Source organism: Trachinotus anak, unplaced genomic scaffold, assembly GCF_046630095.1.
Source record: "Trachinotus anak isolate AG129_WGS33_773 ecotype Australia unplaced genomic scaffold, CSIRO_AGI_Tana_v1 ptg000023l, whole genome shotgun sequence".
Lineage (NCBI taxonomy): Eukaryota > Metazoa > Chordata > Actinopteri > Carangiformes > Carangidae > Trachinotus > Trachinotus anak.
In genome coordinates, this window is record NW_027273874.1 from 2741820 (window position 1) to 2765589 (window position 23770).

At 41.6% G+C, this 23770-nt stretch overlaps 4 protein-coding genes across 7 annotated transcripts; 2 read left to right on the top strand and 2 right to left on the bottom strand.

Moving 5' to 3' along the window:
• Positions 1-2078: 2078 nt before the first annotated feature.
• On the top strand, positions 2079-10405 carry LOC139606623 (uncharacterized). The gene is made up of 4 exons (XM_071458883.1): positions 2079-2109; positions 3356-3699; positions 8585-8675; positions 8763-10405. The coding sequence occupies exons 1-4, from the start codon at positions 2079-2081 to the stop codon at positions 8933-8935; spliced, it is 639 nt and encodes a 212-aa protein (XP_071314984.1). The 3' UTR covers positions 8936-10405.
• On the bottom strand, positions 10115-15462 carry mettl3 (methyltransferase like 3). Its single transcript, XM_071458926.1, has 11 exons — positions 15010-15462; positions 14025-14215; positions 13442-13906; positions 13156-13331; positions 12108-12321; positions 11824-12011; positions 11453-11491; positions 11228-11336; positions 10872-10937; positions 10659-10771; positions 10115-10564 (listed from the first exon to the last, which is right to left on the bottom strand). The coding sequence occupies exons 1-11, from the start codon at positions 15110-15112 to the stop codon at positions 10450-10452; spliced, it is 1779 nt and encodes a 592-aa protein (XP_071315027.1). The 5' UTR covers positions 15113-15462; the 3' UTR covers positions 10115-10449.
• Positions 15453-21772, top strand: ttc5 (tetratricopeptide repeat domain 5). 2 transcript variants are annotated; one of them, XR_011684666.1, is made up of 10 exons: positions 15466-15718; positions 16546-16678; positions 16774-16985; positions 17335-17485; positions 17702-17793; positions 17879-18082; positions 18569-18783; positions 18914-19058; positions 19143-19329; positions 19980-21772. XR_011684666.1 is itself a non-coding variant. In XM_071458927.1 (9 exons), exons 1-9 carry the CDS (start codon positions 15656-15658, stop codon positions 19260-19262), a joined length of 1335 nt encoding a protein of 444 aa, XP_071315028.1. In that variant the 5' UTR covers positions 15453-15655; the 3' UTR covers positions 19263-19568. The 2 variants fall into 2 exon arrangements, 1 of the variants encoding a protein (XP_071315028.1); XM_071458927.1 differs by lacking the exon at positions 19980-21772 and having other exon boundaries at positions 15453-15718; positions 19143-19568.
• On the bottom strand, positions 19715-23240 carry LOC139606663 (E3 ubiquitin-protein ligase CCNB1IP1). 3 transcript variants are annotated; one of them, XM_071458928.1, is made up of 5 exons: positions 23095-23240; positions 21846-22148; positions 21566-21712; positions 20889-21060; positions 19715-20105 (listed from the first exon to the last, which is right to left on the bottom strand). In XM_071458928.1, exons 2-5 carry the CDS (start codon positions 22140-22142, stop codon positions 19939-19941), a joined length of 783 nt encoding a protein of 260 aa, XP_071315029.1. In that variant the 5' UTR covers positions 22143-22148; positions 23095-23240; the 3' UTR covers positions 19715-19938. The 3 variants fall into 3 exon arrangements, with proteins under 3 accessions (XP_071315029.1, XP_071315032.1, XP_071315031.1); XM_071458930.1 differs by lacking the exon at positions 23095-23240 and adding an exon at positions 22849-22870 and having other exon boundaries at positions 20029-20163; XM_071458931.1 differs by lacking the exons at positions 21566-21712; positions 23095-23240 and adding an exon at positions 22849-22870.
• Between the last annotated feature and the right edge of the window lie 530 nt (positions 23241-23770).

The following is a 23770-nucleotide window of genomic DNA, read 5'->3' on the forward strand; positions in this document are numbered from 1 at the left end:
CAGTTGTTTTAATGGATGTTTTTTTTAACCTCAGACGGAGTATTTTTAGCTTCTTTGAGTCAATGATTTGAGTTGGAGCCATGTACGTGACCCTCTCTGTGTCTCTTATTCGTTTTCTTCTATCTTGATCCTTGCTGCACATTCACAGACCTGCTATTCCTGTCTCTCAGCCAGCGGAGCAGTGCCACTGTGGGATTAAATTACTAGAGGGACATAAAATTCACAAGGGATGATGTCAGTATTATGACATTGTCGCTTTACACTTGCCATCCAGTTTGTCCCCTTACCCCGAGCTAAAAGTGTCTGGTATCACAATGGCACTTGAGGCCAATGGGACAGTGGGAGTGGCTCGGCTCCTGATAACTGAGCCTCCTCATTGACTCACAGGAAGCGAGTGTGTTGCCTGAAAATCATAGTCGGGCCACCAGCAGACAGGCAGGGACACTCGTCACCTTACAAGGAGAGGAACAAGTGTGCGAATGCACTGCAGAGGGACCACTTGACTTCCTGTGAAGGCATGACAATAACTTCAGGGCACGTTTGGAACCTGTTGCTCAAAAAAAGAAAAAGGCTGTTGTTTAATACGCTTTCATAATTCACATTTTTCAGTTTATGAAATATGCGTTAAATTTGTTATGGGGAGTTAAAATCCTACTGAAGTGAGCAACAAGAAGGTTAAGATAGGACTAATAACGATATGTCTCTACTTTGAAATCAATCAATCTTTTTCTGGTTTGATGTCATTAGTTATACAGTGTGTTTTTTATGTTTCATTCAAAACTATATCTTTGTACAACTGCAATCGTCCGAGTCTGCTGCCCTGCTGTTAATCATCTATGGGGCAGATTTAAAATTAGAGACAATGTGCCACTGAAGTATGTTCGTCCTTCACCCACATCCACAGGTGTAAATCTCTATATGTGAGTGTGCACGGAGCTCGTCCGTGTGGGTATATAAGACTGGAAACTCACGCAGATGGCCAAGATTTTGAAGCTGCCATACAACGTGACCTTTTATCAAAGCTGACAGACTGTGAAAAATCTGCTTCAGCGCATCTCTCATTGTGACGTTCCTTTTGCAGCCTCATCTGGTTTTTAGCTTCTTTTTCAGTTTGGTACACAGGGAATTCAAATGAACATCGAGACCTTTAGACAAATCTCGGAGTTGAAATTAAAAGCAGTATTTTTCCACTTAGACTGTGATTAAAAAAAAAAAAAACTGCTCTGACATAACAAACACACCTGAATAATCCATTAATTGTATCATGACTGTAATTGGGTTGTACGAAGTTGACATTCCCACATGAATTCAATGTGAAAATGGCTCATCTACTTGTGGGTAACTCCCCTTTTGGAGTTCACAGAACAGGAACAGCTTTAGAAATGCGCCTGCTGCTACGCAGCCGGTTTCCTGGGTGATTTCTGACCAGCAGGCGCAGACTCACTCTGAGATCTCATCTGGGTAAATTTCCACCAGACCAAATCCCTGCAACCAAAGAACTGGCCTCAATAAGCCTTAAACCCAGGCCAGAGAGGTAATAAACTGCAATAAGCCATCTAATGGGCCAAGAAAAGCCAGATTTTCCTCAGTCTATTTATCAATACTTGTCTTTATAGGGAAGATATGTGTGAATATTCTTCCTCAGAGCTGTTAGACTCCGAAAAACAGTCATATTTTAATTTATTTTCCAGGCTTCGACCCTTGATAACATGACAAATGCTTTGGTTTCCAGCCTTACTTTGGCTCACGCCCATGTATCACTGCAAATCTGGTTGTTAGGTGCAGCTTCATCGCAGGCTGGGCTGATGCTGAGGTAGCTTGTGGGTATTTTGAAGTGCTTTCTGTTTGCACATACCGAACAATGCAACAGATAGGAGGGTAAAGCAATCTGAACCAGCCGACTGCAACCAGCTCTGCGTGACTCATTTATGTTGGTGACAAAGAAGCAACAACTGACAACACCTCTGGTTCCATGAAAGCCAAATGAATCTAAAGGTGTTATGTTCTTTGTTACGTTGCATTGCTGTCACTGTAATATTTTGAAACAGTAGAACAGGTTTTCATAGAATTTAGAGGACATGAGCCAGGAAACAGGTGGTTACATGACAGGTCTGAATCGAAAGAATACTGTAGGAACATTTGCACGGACAAGAAATATGTTTTGATGAAAATTCAAGTGCTCTCTGAGTGAGCTGTATTGGGTGAAAGTAGGGTAAAAAGAGAGAGAAGGAGACAGACAGAGAGAGGCAGGAAAAGCATCCACTGTTACCCGAATTATCTGTGATTTTAATTCTTCTCAGTAGGTTTGATCCACTTCAGACTAAAACCCTCTCACTCTAACAGGATTGGGATTTCCTGCGCAGTATATGTCTCCCGTTCGTTCATCGCTCAAGCGCTGCTGTCTCATATTCGCAGTATTAGAAGGCATATTCAAGTTCGAGCGAATGGCCAATGAAACGATCATGTGGTGAAGGTCACACTGACGTTTTGTTTGTGGTTAAATAAGAGAAAAAACCTCCAGGAATTTGGTTTGCATGAGCTGGGAACTGACTCAAGGTGAAGGCGTTGTACATCCACCATCCCAACTGTCTTCCCTTCGTTTTCACATCATCTAAAGATCATATTATATCTGATCTCATGTCCTTCGCTTAACTTTTTCACTGAGGAGAGTGCGTTTCTGCCTTTGCTTTTCTTCATGGGCCTGGACGTGTATTTTAAGGCAGCTTGCACATGCTCATTGTCACATGTCCAGTTGTTTTGTAGTTTGAGCTGCTGATTTAGAAAAATAAAATAGTCCCATTATAATTATTATATCACCATTATAATAGTAATGGTGATAAACCTTATTTATATTGCATCTTTGTTTCTTGTGAATAATCCAAATATAGGAGGGAAGTAAAATAATAAGAGTTCTAAATCTTAAAAAGCCACAATCCTACTTGTACCAGTGATACTGTTGACGGTGACCTCTGACCTCTCTAAGGAAAGAGAAAAGGCCTTACATGTATCAGAATAAGGTTAAAAGGTCACTTCCTTTGTGATTAATGCACTTTTAGAGCGAACGAGAACAAGTGAGTCTATTGTTAGAACATGATTACCTCTTCTTGATCATAGTTTAAGAGGTCAAATCACCCTAACTCATGATTTTAATGAGTAATTTTGGATTCACACATGACATATATCCCTCATGACCTGAGCACTACAGGAAGGGGAGGCTATTTAAATACACTTGAGGCTATTTCTGGTTAAATTCGTGTTATCTGTGTCAACAAATATGCAGAGGCAAAACAAAGCAGGGCAAAGCATGCAGGAGAAAGTGAATGTATGTATCTGTGTTTGAGGGATGGGTGAGGAGAGGAGCTCGGAGGGAAGGGAGAGAGAGAGAGAGAGAGAGGGAGGGAGGGAGAGAGAGAGCAGGCGTGTCCGCTCAGTCGCCACGCTCCGAGGATTAGCTATTTAAAGTTCAGTCTCTCCGCGCCACTGAAACCTTTCCACGCTGCCAATAAGGACGCACCAGGACGCACAGTACCGGGCAGCGCTCCGAGGAACGCACACACACACACACACACACACACACACACTGAACCACATTTTAATGAGGGACGGAAGCGCGGAGGAAGGGAGAGCAGTCGTGTTGTAACTGGAGGGTCATCAAGAATATCCACTACCGACCGCCTGTCGACGAGGGTGCTGCACCAGGTAGGTCAAATATAAACCTTGACTGAAATGGTTTTTCTTTTTTTTTTTTTTATAATAAGACTGCAGATTTCTTTAAAAAAAAAAAAAAAAGCGACCTTTAAGTGGGAATAAATGAGAATATAATACTTGACATGCAAGCTTCTCTTATCAAAACATCCAAAGAGAAATAGTTGCATATTTTTTTTGGGGGGGGGGGGGTTCTGGAGAAGGAGGTGTGTCAGTGGGTGGATCCCGGTCATAAATAAGCCTGTATGGTATGCTGTGTTACTGCGAGTGAAGACCACTGGTCAAACTTCATATTTTCAGCTATTGATCTCCAGTGATCCAGTCCGCCAGTTTCATTAGGGATCACTCATCTGTCACCAAATGCAGCCTTCAAAATGTGTCATCCATAGGCTGAAATAATGAAACAGGGAAATGTTGAGTTCGCCCACTCCCACCACACTTACAGTACGTCAACAAGTAAGCCTGTACTCATTTTTTCCAAGGAGACAGAGGAGGGATAAGTGGTGGTACGCAGTGCTCCAGATGAAAGCTCAGATTAGCCTGTCTGGCGAAGAGGCAGCAGAGGATTTGTTAAAAAAAAAAAAAAAAAGTTGTAAACAGTTTGTATTTTGGGACCTCAGGTGTCAGGTTTTGGCATTGCAGAGAAGTAGTGCTCCAGGTTGTAACATATTAATGTGTAAAGTGTATTCATAAGCAGTTGTGGTAGAATTTGTTTCTTTGTTTATGTTAATGCTACAGTGTGCATATGCTCAAATACAGGTTAGGGACTGTAGAAAAACTATAAGGAGGTGGAGGGCGTAAGAAAAGGGGGAGGATATTGTAATTTTTTAGGCTAAAGGTGGGATAATATGGCTTTTTTGAGACTTTCATTTTGTTTTTTATATGCAGCAGACAACTGGTCTGTCTCTGTGTCAGGGATTTATCACTGTGTACAATGGTGGCGCAAGTTCCCTGAAGCTTTAAAGAGGCGTAAATTGAGGTACACGATTAAACACCTGGTACCAATTTTACACTGTTAGGTTATTTTAACACGTCATGGGGTAGATGTTAAGAGGAGGGCTCACCCTGTGGAGGACCTAGAATTTTTTAATGATTAAAATATAAGGTTACCACCTGAGTAATTTTCATACAGTCCCTAAAAGCCTTGCATTCAAACTTATACTTAAGTAAATATACAGAAATATAAGCATTTTACTTCTGACTGTTGTTATACTACAATTTTATACCTATTATGTTGATGGATTTTTTTTTTGACTGATGCATTAACATGTAAGCAACATTTTACATATGTAGCTCATCATGGTGGAGCTAATTTTAACAACTTTAATTTTTCATGGGTAGTTTAATTTAGGCTATTTTATGAGCTGGTAATACCTATTGTTTGTAAAAATCTTTCTCAGCAAAGTAACAGCTGTCAGATAAAGGCAGTGTAGTAAAGGTACAATGTTTGGATCAGAAAAGTATAAAGTAGCATAAAATGGAGGTACCTTTAAAGGGTACTTTAGTGCAGTACTTGAGTAAATGTGCTTTACTCATTGTCCAAAAGTGACAATAACCTACATTATTGCCATTATTTGATCAGTCTGTTGTGTTAGAGCTCTTGAAGCACCTAAAAGCTGCTTTATCCAGTGTCTGTAATGAGTATGATTTAAAGAGGATGTATTGTATGCTGCTATTAATGGACAAACACACACTTGTGCAGGTATATGTGCACAGAGTGTGTGCGTCATCCACTCTGGCAGGCCTGTGTGAAGCTTTGTGCAGTGACTACAAGACTGCACTTTTTTTTTTTTTTTTTTTTTTTTTTTTTTTATAAAGCCCCAGGGACTGACTGTAAAAGGGTGGCTAAGTGGAAATGTGGAGCTGTGGGCAGATTCTTATCATGTTACTGCATATGTGCTCTGCTGCTTGTTTAACATTGTGTACAAAGCAGATAAGAGTGTGGACAGAGAGGGTTTTACTGAAAGAAAACTTTGACGGACGTCCGAAAATGGAAAGTATATCCAGGAATCATGTTCGACAGACATGTTTAAGTAGCTTAACTCTCCCACAGAATTCCCCTGCAAACACACACATGCACAAGCAAGCACTCACAGTGATGAAAACCTGCAACATGTGACACAACACAGATAATGAATCACAAACCAAAAGCCACTCACTAATGTCCCCCTGGAGGGATTGCGCAATTTTCAGCTCCGTCAGCAGGTCACCACTGATTGAACAAGTAGGACCACATAATTCAGGACCTGCACAATGTTCACATCAGCTGCCTGCAGCCTGGAGCCACCAGTTTGAGAAAAACATGAAGAGAAAAAGAGGTCAAGTTCAGACCAGTCCCCTCCCCTTTTTTCCACCTTTTCTAACTTCAATCCAGCGTTTTTTTCCCCCTAATTTTTCCCTTCATCTTCTCTGTCTCATGCTCTTTATCCTTAACCTCTGATGTATTTCTTCCTCTATTTTCTTTCTGTGGTCAATGTGGGTACTGTCTCTGTGCTTACTGAGTGTGTGTGTGTGTGCGTATTTGTGATCTGAGGTTGTTTTTCTCCTCCAGGCTCCCAGGCTGCTGTGTGCTGCCAGACCCCCACAACCAATCATGATCTCAGTCCAAAATTCCTCACCACTGACCAGAGCCTTAATATTGTGCGTTTGTGTGTGTGTGAGAACGACTTTGCACACTAGTTCTGATGGGGACAAAGTGTTTCGGAGTTATAAATACACAACAAACTTCTAGTCTCTGCGCAAGCATCATTTAAACTAGGTGGGGAGAACCTGGTCAGTCTGTCCTGTCCCTGTTCTTCCGTTTTTACAGTGTGTGCTATACTGTGAGAACCTCTGAAGAGAACCTCTACATTGACCGCGCCATAATGGATTCACTGTGTCCGTGAATGGGATAGGATTTCAGAGGCACACCTGAGTGAAACCGAGAAGGGAGGTGCACTAGATGGTTAAGAAACGGAGAGACGGCGAAATTAGAGACACACGGTTTTGCACTTACGCAGGACTCGGGTCTCTCTCCTGGTTTTGTCCGCAACGTGTTCCAGCAGCTCCGCAGCTCGGTGTGTATGTGTGAGCCGTCACGTCTCCATGAACTTGCCTCACTGAGTCAAGCAGCACGAGGAATCGACAGTAAACAGTGGGGGGAAGAAAAAAAAGGGAAAGAGATGTTAGCCCAACACTGCTCTCCTTTATGTTGTAATCACAGTTTACAGTTTGTCATCAGATATCCTAATCTAACCCCTCTGTGATTAATGAACAATGGGGCTCAGTGGATTATCACACTAGTGGGTTTTCCCATCAGACAGACAAGGTTGGCAGTTTATTTCACACGCTGCAGGGAGGGATTTGATTAAACCTGTTGGAAGCTCTGCTCTAGTGTTAAAACATTATTTAAAATTTGATGACAGTTGTGTCAAAGTTTATTAATGCTGTGTCAAACCTTGGTAGATACAGGGGCAGCTTTAGGAAATTTTGAATGTGCGGTTTTTAACAGTTTTAACAAAGGGGGGCATTGGTAAGATGAATAAAAAGGTTTAAGACTTTTGTCTCTTTGTAGTCAGTTTGAGTCTTTGTGGCCAGTTTGCATCTCTTTGTAGCTGTCCTGCTTCTTCACGTGGCCTTTTTTCATTTTGTTTTGCAGCTCTCTGAGGTCCTGTTGATTCTCTTTGCAGTTGTTTTGTAACTCTTTGTGGTTTTGCCACCTCTCCAGAGCTCATTGAGGAAACAGGAGTGTGTTCTGTATATCATCCTGTCATAACCCATGAGCTGTTCAGGTTCATTTTTTTATGAGGGAAGACTTTATTAAATGTTTTATATAGTGTGTCATGCATTTCTTCAACTGGGAGAAGACAATAGAACTATTTCCATTGTGTCTGGGACTACTAATGTTTGACCAGGGAAGGTTATACTAATTTTTTATTTTACCCCTTACCACAATTACAATAGAAACTGTTGAGATCAATCACCTCCCTCTGCTTCACATCCCAGCTCGTCATTATTGTGCGGCCCAGACTTTATCACTCAGAGGTGCCACAAATAGAAAGACAATCCTCAGGGAAATTATGAATTTGACTTACTTGTTGCTCAGTCAGTCAGATCTACACTACCTGCCTTGTTAGATCAAACCACGGCCGTATGTTCACGGCAGATCTGAGTCTAGATCTGCAGTAGGATAGGTCAATGTTGAGTGGAGCTTTATTGCCAAATAGAACATAAAGCAGCCACTGTCTGAGTCCTGCTTGACTCTGCAGGTCGAGAGAAACCCTACAATGCAAAGAATAACAGCTGGCTTAGAGGGAAACGCTTTGGAAAGAAAGCTTTTAGTGTTTTTTTTTTTTTTTTTTTCTCAAATGGAAACAATAGCTTCATTTGAGGTGTCCACTTGTCTGCCTGGTTGTCATCACTCGCATGCATCAGATGACCTCTGTGTAATCTGTTTGGTTGTCAGACAAGGGCTTATCAATTTCTCTGGCTGCTGTAGACCGTTGACGTCCTCTTCCAGGATTAGACACCGGACAGGATGATGATGATGATGATGGGCACTGTAAATAGTGGCTGATTGGCTGGTTGCTGGGCCACCAAGCCATTCTGTGATATTATCAGCTTACATTAAGACATCATGTCGCCGAAGTGCAGGATCATAATTCCATTAAACTGTGACCCGGTGAGGAGATGAGGAGCTGTCAGCAGGGCCAGACACTCAAAGCTGCTGTGGGTGTGATAAGGCAGCTTAAATGTGAGCTGTGGGAGAATGGAGCATGCTGGGAAATGCTGTATTGCATGTTTAATGCACTGTTTATTACATATTTGAGAGAAAGTTTGTCACTGTTGGAGTAAAGGGGATTTTATATTGATGTATCTGTTCTCTCTTCTCTCTTTACAGACGTCTGTCATGGGTGTGAAGATGCTGCAGTGTTTTCCTTTCTACAGACGCTGTAAAGAGCGCTGCAAGAGGCAATGCCCCCCAGCCACAGGTGAGGGGCAACTACTGTTAGACTATTTAAGAAAAATCATCGTAGTACAGCCTGATAAAGCCTGACTCTCTATCTTCTGCCCTTCAGTTCCCATAGAGGAGATGAAGCCCCGTCTGTCCTCCACCACATCCTGGGGCAGCGACAGTGAAGGAGCAGGAAGCCTCAGCCGGGGCTCCCAAATCTACTTCTCCACCAAGGCCAGGCTGTCTTTCAGACACCAGCTGGACAGCAACATCAACGCAGTGGATGCCACCTACTAAAGGAGGACAGGGCGCTGTGGAGGAGATTAATGGACTCCAGTATCAAAGTTTTCCGTTGCCCACTCATGCTCGAAGCCTGTGTGTGTGCAGACCTGGCAGCCTGATAGCTGAGCAAATGCATCTGTCGTCACCCTTAGATGTGATCAACAGTAGTTGTGAACAAGCCACAATTTGCATTTTAACCCCTCGGTCCTTGTTGCCAATAAAGAATTCTCGATGATGAATCAGATTCAATAAGGGACAAAGGAACAGGAACAGACTGAAACAGACGGGGTTTCTAGTCTCAGTGCACCAAGATTTCTGAAGACTAAACACAGCGGATCCAATGGACAAAATACTGATGAAAGAGAAGACAACATAGAGACTTGTTTACAACACTCACTACCAACAAGTGCATTATTCTTTTTTGTTTGTCTTTATTTTTGGTGGGTGGGGGAGAGGATTTGTTTTTCTACTGATTTTTTTTTAAATTTCTTTTCTGACTTTTGTGGATTCTTCTTTTTTTTAATTTGCAAATGACATCATGGCCCATGGGGGTGTTTCATAAAGCAGGATGAGACAGTTAAAGCTCTGTTTAAATTTTCTCATTAGCAGTCATCATCATCATGAGTGCATTGTATTTTTAACTCCAGTGTTGAAATTTTTTCTAACCATGACTGGGTTAACTTTCTAATCCTGCTCTATGACACAAAACCCTACACAGTAACAGTCAAATACAACAAAACAGAAAAGCAAAAAGATATTAACTCTAATTCTAGCATAACGCATTAGGGTCATGTTGACAGTTTGTATAATATTTGAGGATGTTCAGCTGCTGCCTCTAGTTAGTTCCTCTTTGAAAAAGCATAAAGTAAACTAAGCTGTACAGCGGTTCCATTTCTATTAAGGAATTTTGAGAGTCATACTTGGCTTTAGCTCATTCTGACTAATTTCTTTTTGTTTATATTTTTTTTATTATTAAAACACTCCCGGCTGCGTTTGATATTAAAATGTATTAACTTTTTAACCATGCAGATCTTTTTTTTTTTTTTAAGGATGAACAGGGTTCTGTATTTGCCTACAAAAAGAACAGATACGAATGTAAACGCTGATCCCAAACGACTGTGAAGAACCTGCTGAAATATGAAACATCCAACATTTTGTCCTCTGATCCAAAACCAGTTATCAGCTATTCAAATCCACAGTGCATCAAAAGAAAAGCATCTTTATTCTTTACTAACAAAATAATAACAATGTACATATAAAAAATGCCTCCTGTGTTTTTATTGGTGGTGAATGTGAAAGTTTTGCAGCATTAAATATGGGGATCACATACATTAATGTGATGAAAACACTGAAAAGTAATTCACATTGCATCTATGTGTGGTTTCATTTCTTAACCACAGAGACAGTGTATCTTGTTGACAATATTTATTTTAAAAAATTAGTTCACTGGTATGAAAAAAAAAAAAATAGCAAAAACACAAACAATCTATAGACAAACTTCTTCAGACCTGTTACCACAGATGATCTCATCACTGCATGTTTTTGGGTTTGGAGATGACGCCGTCTGGATAACGCTTCTTGAACCGAGCCACGACTTCAGGATCCAAAAGGTGAATGCCATCCAGCTGGTTTCCAAGAGTTATCCTATAGAAGGGAAATTAAGGGGGAAGAAGGCACAATCAGTAGATGTAAAATATGTGAAACAGTTAGTTATCCTTAAAGCATGACAGCGTGTTACCAGTTGGGCTGGACGTTGTGGGGTCGACCGAACAGCTCGATCTTCCTGGTGCCGGGCGAGAGTCTCTCTATCATGCCGTAGATTTCATCTGGTTTGTGACTGGTGGAGCGGACCTGGGAGAGAGAGCACAGAGTTCAATGAATTAAACTCTTCAGGCTGAAGGAGTCATTCAAGGTAACTGCAGCACGTGTCACAGAAGATGTAGCGGTGTACCTCGGCCACAATGACATCACAGTCCAAACCTCTGTTGAATCCCTGAGGGTTTCCCTTTACCCCCACCTGATGGGAAACAAATCATATGGTATGTTTTATATTGTGGAAATATATCAGACACACTTCTACAGGCATGCTTACAAAAAAATGAAATGCAGCTCAGCATCATGCTCCAAAACACCTTCTAGCTATAGAACGATATCTCTGATGAACAAATATGAAAATATAAGACACAGAATCTTCATGTGGTGAGACCCCTCAAGCCTCGACCTGCGTAGATTCATGCACATATGACGGAGACAGATTCAAATACAATATATAGGATGATGTACAAGAGGAGAGGCATGTAAACACACCAGACAGTGTTCCTTCCCGTGGTTCAGCCAGTGGCCTGTCCTCCCGGTACGGATGATTCTCTGGAGCTGGTTGGTTTTCACCCATATGATTTCATCGACGCGCTCGTAACTGAGAGAGAAAAAGATACAGCCACAAAAAGAGGAAATATATGAGACGTGAAATCAAACTGTGCCATAGCAAAGGGATGACTTGATGGTGGGAGATGAACAGAAAGAAAGCCTTACCCCCAAAGACTGAGACACTCTCTGCCCAGCTCCATAGCCCTGTAAGAAGAGGAGTGGGCCATATGAGTAGTTTCAGCAAACAATACGATCTGGATGTGCAGAACCTATGCAGATTCAATGTGTATAAAAATGTTTGTGGACTAAATTATGTAATTTCTTCAGATTTATAGCTGATGTTCTTTTTCACAAACCAGATGAGTTAGTGCTTAGTTTAAGGACATTCTGACATTGGAGGACACAAAGTTGTGGATGGACACATTCCTTTGTCCACTTGCTTTTACCACGTCTATAAAACCAGACTACATTTAAGTAACATGAAGGTCTATGAGCTGAGCCACACTGTTGAGACGGTGCTGGGTTGTTTTAGTTACCTGCCGGTGACCCAGAGGAAGAGGAAGCCGTCGTCCTGCAGGATGGGGATGTTGAGTTTTCTCATCTCGTCATCGGTCAGCGTACCATAGGGCAGCTCCATGTGGATATCCCAGGGAGGGTCGGCCATCACCACAGCAAACTTACCCAGGATGGAAACGTCCAAGTAGCGGATATCACAGCAGATCCACTGGGAATTAAAACACAAACAATAACATCGACACTGGTCTATTTCTTGCTATCCTTTCCCATCTTCTTCCCTCCCTCTCTCCGCCCTCTTCCTCACCTGTGAAGGAAACAGCTTGCCCACGTTGCTGTCGCCGTCCCCTGCGTGGAGGCCGAGCTCTGCGGTCCCTGCCTGGGGCCCCAGCAGGCTCCCCTCGGTCTCTGGAGGGCTGTCGATCTCATAGTGGACGTATTTGCAGGTGTCCATGTGGAAGCACGTGTTGAGGAAGGAGCAGTCGCCGAGGCTCTCGTCTGTGTGCTTGTTGATGATGCGACTGAGTGAGGAAATACACATCACAAGGTAAAACAGCTTCATGCACATGTTCGTGTTATGTCATTTATTCTAATAATTTCAGGCTTGAATAAAAATACACATAAAATACTCAACTACTTTATTACAAATATTAAAATAGAATAAATAATAGAATATGTAAAACAGTATGCATTAACTTACAAATAATTTTCCCTTCTCAGATTAATTTGAATTATTTTAATAGCTTGATGGAATAAGACCATCCAGTATTTCAAAAATAAAATGTTGTGCAGCATATGTGTTTCATATTTCATTATTTATCTTATGATCCTGCAGATTTATCTTGCGATGCCTTTGTGAGGTCCTGAACACCAGCTTGGCGAGTAATGCCATCATTTTCTGTAATTGTATATATTTAGATAAATGCACATGACAAGATGCATTATCCTTCTCTGCCTTCACTACGGTGCCCTCCACAGGTCTAACAGAGTATTTCTCAAACACTCAATTCATCACTTATCTAAATTTAAGTTCGATACTTGGAATCTGTTACAGTTTTCAAAAACAGGTGCAGAAATTAGCAAATGTAATAATTTGCTGAGAATGTACCATTTTTTAAATCAGTATTATCGTCTACATATTACAACTTTCTCTTAAGTCTGTAATGTAGCAGAGGCACAGTAGCCTGGATCACTAAAGAAATAAATCATATTAACTTTTATTTTCGTTGATTTCAATTGATTTTTGTTAGGTGAGCAGTGTGTTATATGTCAGTTGTTGTTTCTGACAAGCAGATTTCATCATGTCAGGTGGCATAAATAGAGAAGTTTAAAAAAGGATGCTGAGGAACACTGACCGGAAGTGTAACTTGGTGCACGGCTGCGGCGTGTCCCCAGAGCGTACGCACTCCTCTTTGGTCCCGTGGTCGCAGAACTCTTGGACCTGAGCTCGGCCGCGAGACCGGAACTTTTCCACGATGGACTGCTCCTTTGCTGTGCTGGTGTTAAGCAGCTCCAGAATCTCTCTGCTTACCTACAGACAAATAACATCACATGATGTCATAACAGTAATCACACCTCCACACTCTCCTGGTTCCATTCTGAGTGCCGGAAAATTGAAATGGTTGTAATCATCCCTCCAACCTTCTTGCTCTGCTGCTCTTTCGTGGACTGTTGGTTCAAGAGGCTCTCGATCTCCATGTCCACATGAGACGACTGGCTTTTACTGCTCCTGCCCTTTTTCTCAGCCCCGCTCCCTGACGCTGAAGACCCCGCCAGCTGCGAGGAGGAAGCCGGCGTCAGCGAGATGGAGGATGTATGTGGGGGGGAGGCAGAGCTCTGTAGCAAGGGTGAGAAGCCCGCAGCTCTTTTGTTGTGGGTTTGGTCTTCTGCTTTTCTCTTGACTCCAGCCCTTTGGGCTCCACCCCCAGACCCGATCATAGCCCATAGTTTCGTGTGGTCCACGGCTACGACGACTGTGGAGGAGGAAGTGGAGGAGGAAGTTGTAGAAGAAGAGGCTGAGGTAGCCTGCCTGACCTCGATGAGCTCCTGAGCTGAGAATTTGAGCAGCAGACTCTGGATGCACCCGTGACTGACAGCTGATTCAGACTGAGAGTGAAAATCAAATAGACAATGATGAATTAAAAAGACAGGAATATTAAGTCGTCCATATGATACATGACCATTTTACTACATTAAACTCTTGGACACACAAACAAAAACTCACACTGTTAAGTTCATTTGTGATTGCAAGAGAGTCTGTAGGCATTGAAAGACTCAGATCAGACAGATATCCCAGCAGCCTCTTCTCCAGTTCGGGATCTGGTGGTTTTTCTGTCTCCTCCTGAGAGGTGAATGGAGCTGATGGAGCCGGACTGTCACTCCTGGCTGTGGAACCATCTGTGCTGCCTCCTCCATCTACAATGAGAGGGAAAAACAGAGGTTAAGGACTAAGCTAAGTTTAACTTGCCCAGTTTTGAAAAGTTTTTTTTTTTTTTTTTGTCAGCAAGAAAGTGCTTTCCAAATCATTTATATATCAAATTAAATGACTTTTCCATTGGTTAACAGTCTTATTTGATCAAATTTAAGGACCCAAAACGGCCATTTGAAGTTTTTATAATTTTCAGTTGAGGCCAAGTCAAGAATTACATAAAAACATTTCTACGCTTGAGATTATAGGTTTTTCATCTGGATGTGAGGTTTTTCTTTTCATCCATAATTTTTGAACTCACAAACAAAGAACACAATTGTGAGTTCAACTGATAAAGAAAAGCCCTATAAATTGAAATAACCAGTTACTTCTTGGGAGTTCAGTGGAAAACCAAACTAGAATTATCTTCATTTTCTCAAACATGAACATTAGGATTACATTGTTATACAATATTTTAGCTTCATCAACTATTGTCAATTATTCAATTGGCCTGTGAGCAAAAAGTAATATGTCACTTACAGTTGAAGTAAGTTTAAAGTTTGACAGCTGCCCCATTGTTGGGATCATCTGTTGATTACATATTACCTGTAATTTATGGTAAAAGAAAATGCAATTTTAAGATATCGCTGTGGCCTCTGGCAATAATAAATTGACATTTGTCTCCATTCTTGACAATTTATGGAGTCAATAATTAACTTATTAACTGGTCTGGTTACTTAATAACTAAAGTAATCGTTATATTTGTGGGCCCGCTGGTACTCGCCGTCCAGTCTAAACGTACCTGCGGACAGTTGTGCTGGGTCTTTCCGCCGCCGCTGCAGCCTCTCCCGCAGAGAGTCCAGCTGCTTCTTGTGCGCCTGGATGTTGCTCCATGTGTCCGACATGACGAGCTGGGTTCAACAGCGACAAACACACCCAACACCAGCTGCCCTGAACGGCTCCACCACAACAGTTTAACACCGTCCGCCCTGAAAGGAGCGAAGAATGTATGGTACACGACAAAAAGGTGTCGGACCAGCAACAGCTTGATTGAAAGGTTCCGACTGACGGTGAAGGAATTATACTGGCGGTTCAATTAGCTGCAATTAAAATGTATCATACTTTCATTAGCATATATATTGAGATGTATTTTAGGAAACGAAAAACTCCACGGTAAAAGTTTCTCCGTTTGTTTTTTTTTTTGAGACGGCCCATTGTCGGAATCATTTTCGTTGCGGACTACTCCAGCTTCCGGCGTCACTGAAATTAAAAGCCTGTTTCCTCTGTGCTAAAATTCATTGCATTCGTGATAATTTGTGAAAGAAATGACTATTTTCTGTCAAGATATTAACAACAGAGCCTTGGATTTAATACTCGACCTGTAACTCGGTGCATTTTGTTCCACTTCATCTACTAACAAGCTATTGCTACCATACGCTAACGCAAAGATGGCGGAAGACGAGAAGAGTGGCGAGCCTGTGAAAGACAAAAATGAACTGCAGATATTTAAGGTGAGCCCCATCGGTTATATCAGACTGATATTTAAATCTATCAAGTGCTTCGAGTCGTCGTGTTTTGTTGATTTCTTGTGTGGTAATGGTCGTGCGTTGCTTCTCAGTTAGCTTGGTGGACATCTCCTTAACGACTCGTTACTATAACAACTGGCTGCAACTGTCATACTAATTGTATTTCTGCTCTTTCTTTCACTTCATGTTTAAGGTGTAGAGTCTTCTTTAAGTCTTTAATTTCCCCTTTAAACCACCAGATAAATGTATTACAATATGCATCATTTGCTTGAATCTGCACCACTGCTTCTTGCTGAGTCACTAGATTGTGAGTGTGTCTTCAGGCTTAATGCACTAGACACAGGCACTAGAGATGCATTGGTCGGCCTATTATTTACAATGCTTTATCATTACCCTAAAAAATTCCCCTCTGTTTGTTAAAAATAACTATCTCGTTTTAGGATTTAATTTTCCAGTTTTTAGTTCCCAGTTTCCAATCTTTCTTTTGTCAGACAAAGACTGCCTGTCCTCATCTTAATCATGATGGTTAATGGAATATAAAAACACAAAAGATACAGATGGAAATAAGTCCAGGACTAAATCGCTTTACAAGCCTTTGTCTTGTATTAAGTGATAAACAGAAATAATTAGTAAGTACCAATAGTAAGCTGGTGTATTGGTGCAGGACTTGATTGTCCTAGATTTTCACATAGTCCCTAGTGTAACAGACAGATTCAACAATGACAAATGTGCCTTTGATCTATTTTTAACTGTTGTTAAGAATTCATAATTTTGTCCTATTTTTTCTTCCTCTCCATGCCCTCCCATTACAGGAGCTTGTGGATGAACTGTATAATTTCAGAGATTGCTATTTTGAGACTCACAGCGTGGAGGAAGCTGGAAGGAAACAAAGTGATGTCGCACAGGAAACTGAGAAGACACTAAAGAAGCTGGAGGAGAAAGAAGGTGAGTGCTGTCTTTACACAACAGCACTCCATTGCAGCTTCAATTTGCAGAATATCATTCACACCCACCGTATCTCTGTTTGTGATTTGCCACAGATCGCTATAAACACAAAGCAGAGTTTCTGCTGCAGAAAGGCAGATGTCTGAACGTAACTCCCGACTTCAGTGCCGTAGCAGAGGAGTGCCTTTCCCGGGCTGTGAAGCTGGAGCCTGGCCTGGTCGAGGGCTGGAACACACTGGGGGAGCAGTACTGGAAAAAAGGAGACCTGACCGGTGCCAAGAACTGCTTCACTGGAGCCTTGCAGCAGGTACAGGAAAGAGAGAGTGACGGAAGTCTTTTTTTCATTCACTGGCTATGGCTTCACATAGAAAGCCATTATTTAAGAATCACAAACCAAGCTGTAGAGTAGAAAGAAAGGTATTCTGTAATGTACTTTTTTTAAATAATAAAATCTATTGTTTTCAGTGATGTAAACTTGTTCTTTATTTAAAATCCCCTTTGTAAAATTACAGAAAATCTGGAACTATATCCAATAAACTTGCTGACCACTTCTGAGTACTAATCTACTTTTTGTAATTTATCACCTCTGTCTGTCTCACCATGTTAGGCTTCACATATGAAATCATGTGTCTATGCTTTATCTTCCACCTATGTAGAGCAAGAACAAAGTGTCTCTACGTAACCTGTCCATGGTGCTGAGGCAGCTGCCAGCGGCGGACAGTGACGCACATGGCAAACAGGTGCTGGAGAGTGTGGACATGGCCCGGCAAGCTGTCCAGCTGGATGTCACAGATGGGACGTCTTGGTGTGAGTAGAGCGTCTGAGTCCTTAGGAAGCAGAGAGGATGAAGACTGTGTTAGGGGGGATATGAGGAGTGGTCTTTTTGCTCTCTGTAATGAGGGAGCTTTTCGTTACACAGACCCAGATTGTTAGTTAGATCAGTTATAACACTCATTATGCTGATTCTGTGCTGTCCTGCACATGATTGAACAAAATTGTATTTATGTTGTTTTTTTTTAACAGATATCCTGGGAAATGCCTATGTGTCTCTGTTTTTCACCTGTGGACAGAATCCACAGTTGTCTCAACAAGCTCTAAGCGCCTATGCACAATCTGTGAGTACACACACGCACATTTTAAAATCAATCAGCACCAATTGCACTGTTGTACTAATATTTCACTCCTCTCCCACCTTTGTAGGAGAAGGTGGACAGAGCTGCCTCTTGTTACCCGGAGCTGCATTTCAACCGAGCCACTCTGTTCCAGTACGAGGAGATGTTCGGGTCTGCGCTCGGCGGCTACAGCCGAGCGGCGGCACTCGACCCGGGCTGGGAGGAGCCTCCAGAGAGAGAGAAGCAGCTGCTGGAGTATCTGGAGAAAGTCACAGAACTCATACAGAACAAGGTAAGAGAATGTGTTGGTCACTCACACACTACAGATGTCAGTGTTATTTGTTAGGACACAATTAGCGTTTGACCAGTTACCAACCATTGATGCATCACAGCTGTGCTCCAAACATACAGTTGTAGTAATATCTTGTTTTTTTCATAGTATGAGCAAATAGTGTACGTGGAACAACACACCACTAAAATTTAATTAATTATTGGAAAGACACTGCAGGTGATGATCCTGAACTTGTTAAATAGAAAGAAATATGTCCTCAGAGGTGTTTATGTTTTGTAATTTTGGCATCACCTCTTTGTTCCTCTTGTTTTTTTAATATGTTTATTCTGTTTAATATTGTCTGTAATTTAAAAACTAGAATAAATTTGTTTTCTTACATTGTCAGAAAGGACATTAATACGGTTTTATTTTTTACCACAAGGTGGCAGCACGGTGCAGCCATGTTCCTTGATTCACTCCTAACCCTCAGTCTGCATCTTGCTTTAGGGGAAGGTGAAGGCACGTCGGTTACGGACCATGCTCTCTAACCTCAACACGTCGGCTCTGGGTCCCTGCTCCTCCCCTCAGTTCCGGTCCCCCACAGGCCGCGTGGGCAGCCTCGAGCCTCGAACTCTTTCCTCCCTCTCACATGGCCACAATGCTGGAGTGGCTGCCTTGGGCAAGGTGGTGTTTAGCCTGGCTTCTGAGGGTCGCATGGCCTTGTGAGTGCAGCTTCTTTCTGTCATTATCTTTCCACGTATCCTCCTGCAGGTTGCCTCAGTCTTGACTGTGGAGGAGGAGTTCTGGGTTTTTGGAGTGGTCTTGTGAAATCTTGAACTCTCTTTTCTCCAGTACGTTCGGCATGGTGGACAGTGAGGAGATGTGTATCGTGGTGATGGTGTACAACACAGCGGACAGCTGGGGCGTCCTGATAGGAGACACTGTAGTCATTCCCGAACCTCAGGTCAAACGACACAGTATAACACATAAAGATAAGGTCAGTGTTTTATGTATCTAATTAAAAATGAACTGAATAATGTCTTTCTGACTGTCTGACTTATACTTCTCTTCTCTGTGGTAGTCGTTCGACTTCAGAAGTATACGAGTGGACTCTCCTCTGCTGCTCATCGTCAATGGCAAGAAACAAAACGTCCAAAGTCAGATTGCTGTCTCTGTCAGCTACAAGCCCCAGAGCGAATGAGCCGAGCGAGAGGCGAGAGGACCAAGTTGTTTGCTGGATATGAAAGAACAGTTTGGATAATATGGAAGTATGAAGAATCCAAAGTGTGTGCCTGTTTTATGTGTTGTTTTGTATATAGAGCCCATCACATTACATTGTCTTTAGAGAGACAGCTTGTTTATATTTATAAATATTTCTTTTTTTGTATTCTGTTGTTGTGGGGACAACGTAGAGTTGTTTTTGTAAATGGATGAACCTGTGATGACGACAATGTGATGTCAGAATTGTGAGTCAGTTTAACCTAAAAGAAAATCCTTTTGCCTTAAACATTTTGTTCTTCATTCTTTTGGTCTTGGTCAACCAGTTAACCCACCACTTAAGTTGTTTGTTATGCAGTAACAAACTTCACACCATGCACACCTAACTTTACTCATTCAGTAACATAAATGCGAACAAGTGAATGTTGTATTTTACTTACATTTACTGCACTTATAAATGTACAAAGGCGAGAGAAAAAAAATCACAGTTATGTTTACCTGAAATTTCAGTTCAATATTTGTCCAAAACACATTAATGGTTCAAAATTATACAAAAATGCACTAAAGGCAAACACCTCCAACTAAATTAATATTGAACCAGAACAACTTGGTTGTTGTGAATGATAGCCATTAAACTAAAGTCACTCTGGAACCTGCTCTTAGTGCTTCTTGATGAAGAGCTGGCCTTTCTCCCTGGCAGGGGAGCTGAACTGGAAGAAGGTCTTGGCTCCGTCAGCCTCCAGGCAGGAGAAGAATCGACTGTCCACATCAGGGCCCATGGAGAGGAACTGAGGGCTTCTCTGGGGAGTCGCCTGTCGAGCCACCCCTGCGTGACACACAGGAGGTTGATGGATGTCCTTCATTGTTGCGCTGACTAAAATTCCCTTACATAGACAATCAGCTCATTACTCCCACTGTTCTTTCTTGATGACAACTTCTCAACAGAACAGCTACAGCTGTGTCTTCCTTTGTGCCAGTTTACATTATTCCTGCTGAGCTTCCTTCCTCTTCTCATTAATCAGCGTGGAACAACTGATGAAAGCATTTAATTCTCAGGCAGAGACACTTAATCTTTCTCATCTGCACTGGATGAAGTTTATTTATTTTCCTACCAAACATACTGTTTTGGGCGCAACCAATTATCATTCAAATCTGTCACCTAATTAATCAGTTAATCAATATTTATATTCATTTAGCCTATAAGGTGTCCATTACAGCTTCCCAGAGCCAAAAGGTGACATTTCTGCTTAATAGATTACTTAATTTAATGATTATCTGATTGTCAAAATTGTTGCTGAATGATTTCATGTCATCTCTCAGCACTGATATTGTTGCTCACATTTGAATACCATATTATTTAATATACAACAAGCATTCAATGATCTTAAATGTTTTTCATGGGATTTGACATTAAAACATCAAAAACATTATTATCCATAAATTACTCATTAAAAACAAGTTAAATATATATATATATTAAATACTTCCTTGTTACTGTAAGTACTCCCTCATTGTGAAATATTAATTCATCTCCTGCACAAAAGCATCTATTTCAAGAGTGCACCGTTCTTGCAAAGGCATTAGTATAAGTTCAAATTCTTGTTCTTACCGGTGTGGAAGTCATGATGTCCTGGTTGTGACGTGTCTCTTTCCCCAGCACCCACCACCATGTTGCGCAGCCTCAGAGAGTCATACAGCCCCTGTAGTTTCTGGTACTGCCTGTTCCTCTCCATCAGCCTCTCAGACACCTCACTGTACTTCCTCTTATACTCCTCCATCACCTGACGGATATAACATTTTCTACATTTCCGTGTATTCTTTCTGAAGTCGTATGGTTCTTAAATTCTACATTTTAAAATCGAGCTCTAACATAAAAGATTTCAGGTTAGGAAATTTCTGTAATACGGCCCCAGACATGGCTAAATTAAGTAATATCACAATAGAGACGTTTTTCAACAGTGCATCAGTCAAATTTTAACCTATTTGTGGCCCAAGAGTGGAGATAAAGGTTTAAAACATTTGGTAAATGAGGTGTTTTAATCCTATTTCTACTTTTTCATCATCTGAGATCAAGAAAATGAATTCAGGTTCTGTCACCTCTCCCCTTACACTCTTGCACAAGCTTATCTAAAGTATAAGACATAGAGTATGGCAACAGAGCAGGTCAGAGAGCATGCTGGAGCTCTTTACCTGCACAAAATAATTTTGCCACTTGAAACAGTCTTATGGTTTCATTCTAAATATGAGGTTATGGATGTGCACTTGGGTTAAAGAGATGTGGTTTACTTTCTTCAGGGAAGCAATTTCCCCTCTCATGGCGCTGAGCTCCAGCTCTCTGCTCTGGCTCTGCTGGTTCAACAGCTTCTCCATCTGCTTCAGCTGGGACTCGGCCCGTGACAGACTGTACTCTTGGTACATATGCTCCTGATGGACCTGTATACAAGAAACTGACAAGCTGGGTGTTTTATAATAAAGTTAAGACAACCGGACTGACATTGACAATTCCAGGATCACAGATTCAGAGCTATGCAAAGGTCATAGACATACAAACGGAAAGATATTTGACCTGATAGCTCCAGAAGGCCAGAGCACGGGCACTGATATCCAGAACTATGTCTGGTCGCAAACCAGCCAGCACCATAGCTTTGTACTCCTCAGAGGGCGACAGCTCTGTCCTCACAATGTCCAACTTCCCAGACAGTGCAGAAGAGCAGGCCGGGCAGATGGCAGGAGAGCGGCTGAACTCACCGGACCCGTGTTGATCACAGAAAACATGTGAGCAGGCTGTGACCCAGGCAAAGCCATTCAGCTTGGTCCGGCACTTTGGGAAGTTACACAGGAGTGTGTCATCGCAGAGAGACATGGCCGTCTGCAGAAAGTACAGTGACGGCGTGGTAATGGAGATCAGAGCAAAAGGCAAGATGTTAACTGAGGATCATATAAACATTTTCAGTGGGAGACACCTTTACCATGAAGGTAAAGCCAATAAAAACTAAGATTTCCTTGTAAGGCAACGTATTTGTGTGGAGGGTCTCAGTGGTTAAGTTTAGGGAATCAAAATCACCAGGTTTGGGGTTCAAAGTGCATTTTTATCAGTGAATGCTTAATGTATCTAGCTGTTTTGTAGACTGCAAGCTTTTCTCCCTGCCCTCATGTTTTTCTTGGGATTGGGAAAACTGGTGATATTGTCCATATTTTTAATATGCTATTTTTTAAACTAGGTTAACTCTCCCTCTCACTCAGTACTGTACCGTAATCTTAAATAACTCTTTGTTGTTTGGGAAGTTGTTTTTTTCCCTTTTCTTACAAAAATCTCATGTTACCACTTGTATGGACTACAAGAACCCACTATATCCATTGTTTATGTTTCCTGTAGGTCTGGAGTTAACTAGCTTAGTTATTTACATGTTTTGATAATGCTCTTTTGTGTTAACTGGTAGCTCTTCAATAGTAACTGAATGGTTAGCCTTAGCCTACTTTCCACTAATTTCTTTATTTCAACTTATAATTTATTTCAAATTACCAATAATAAAATTATTAGGTAAGGAAAAACGAAATACTCCAAATACCATAACTTTGTTGTATGAAGACGTATAAATGCAAGTTTAGGTAATCTAGCTAACTGCCCTTAAAAGTTAGCATTAGCAGGCTAGCAGGCAAAGTGACGACTCTCGGGCTAAAATGTCGTGTCGGCTCGCTGTTCACCGGCTATTTTTGGAAAAGAAATTTTGACTTTTAAAACTACATTTCCTGTGAAACTTAAACCGCAACCTAGCCATTATTTTATAGTTAATTTCAGGAGATACACCACCTACCAGTTGAGGCTAGCTCCTTCCTCCGGTGGGGGCAGCAGGTGACCTCAATGAATGCTGTAATTTGATTGGCTGATTGCGACTGAACGCAATAATGCCTCAAAAATATTTAACAAATTCAGAAATTAGCCTAAAATGACTCTTGAAAATACACAAAACAATAAACATCATACCAATTCCAGGGTATTATGAGATATAAACTCCTCTGCATATGTTTTTGTCTATATTATTGCATGCTGACTCAAGAAAAGGATCTCTTGGACTTTGACTTTATATCCTATATATCCTGCATTATTTATTTATTTTTTTCTTTTTATTTTCCATGTGATGGATGCAGTCACTTTATTGAGCTTCCCAAACTGTGTCCCTTTAGATAAATATGGCGGATTAATCCCCCCCCCCCCCCCAAATCAAATAATGCCCTGTTTTCTTACACAGCCTCTGAGTGGCTATATGTATAATGTGAGACACCTACTTAAATATGCCCCCCCCCCACCTTCCCTCCTCCTCCCACTGTTTTCTCTCTCTCTTTTATCCATTTCTCCACGTGGTACAGGAGTAAAGGCAGGGGGTGAAAGAGGGGCATTGTGCTGTGCAGCAGTGGATCCGGGGGTTCATAGTGAGAGAGGGGAGATGCTCACTCAACTGTGTCCGGCACGCCATTGTCAAAGATTCCCAT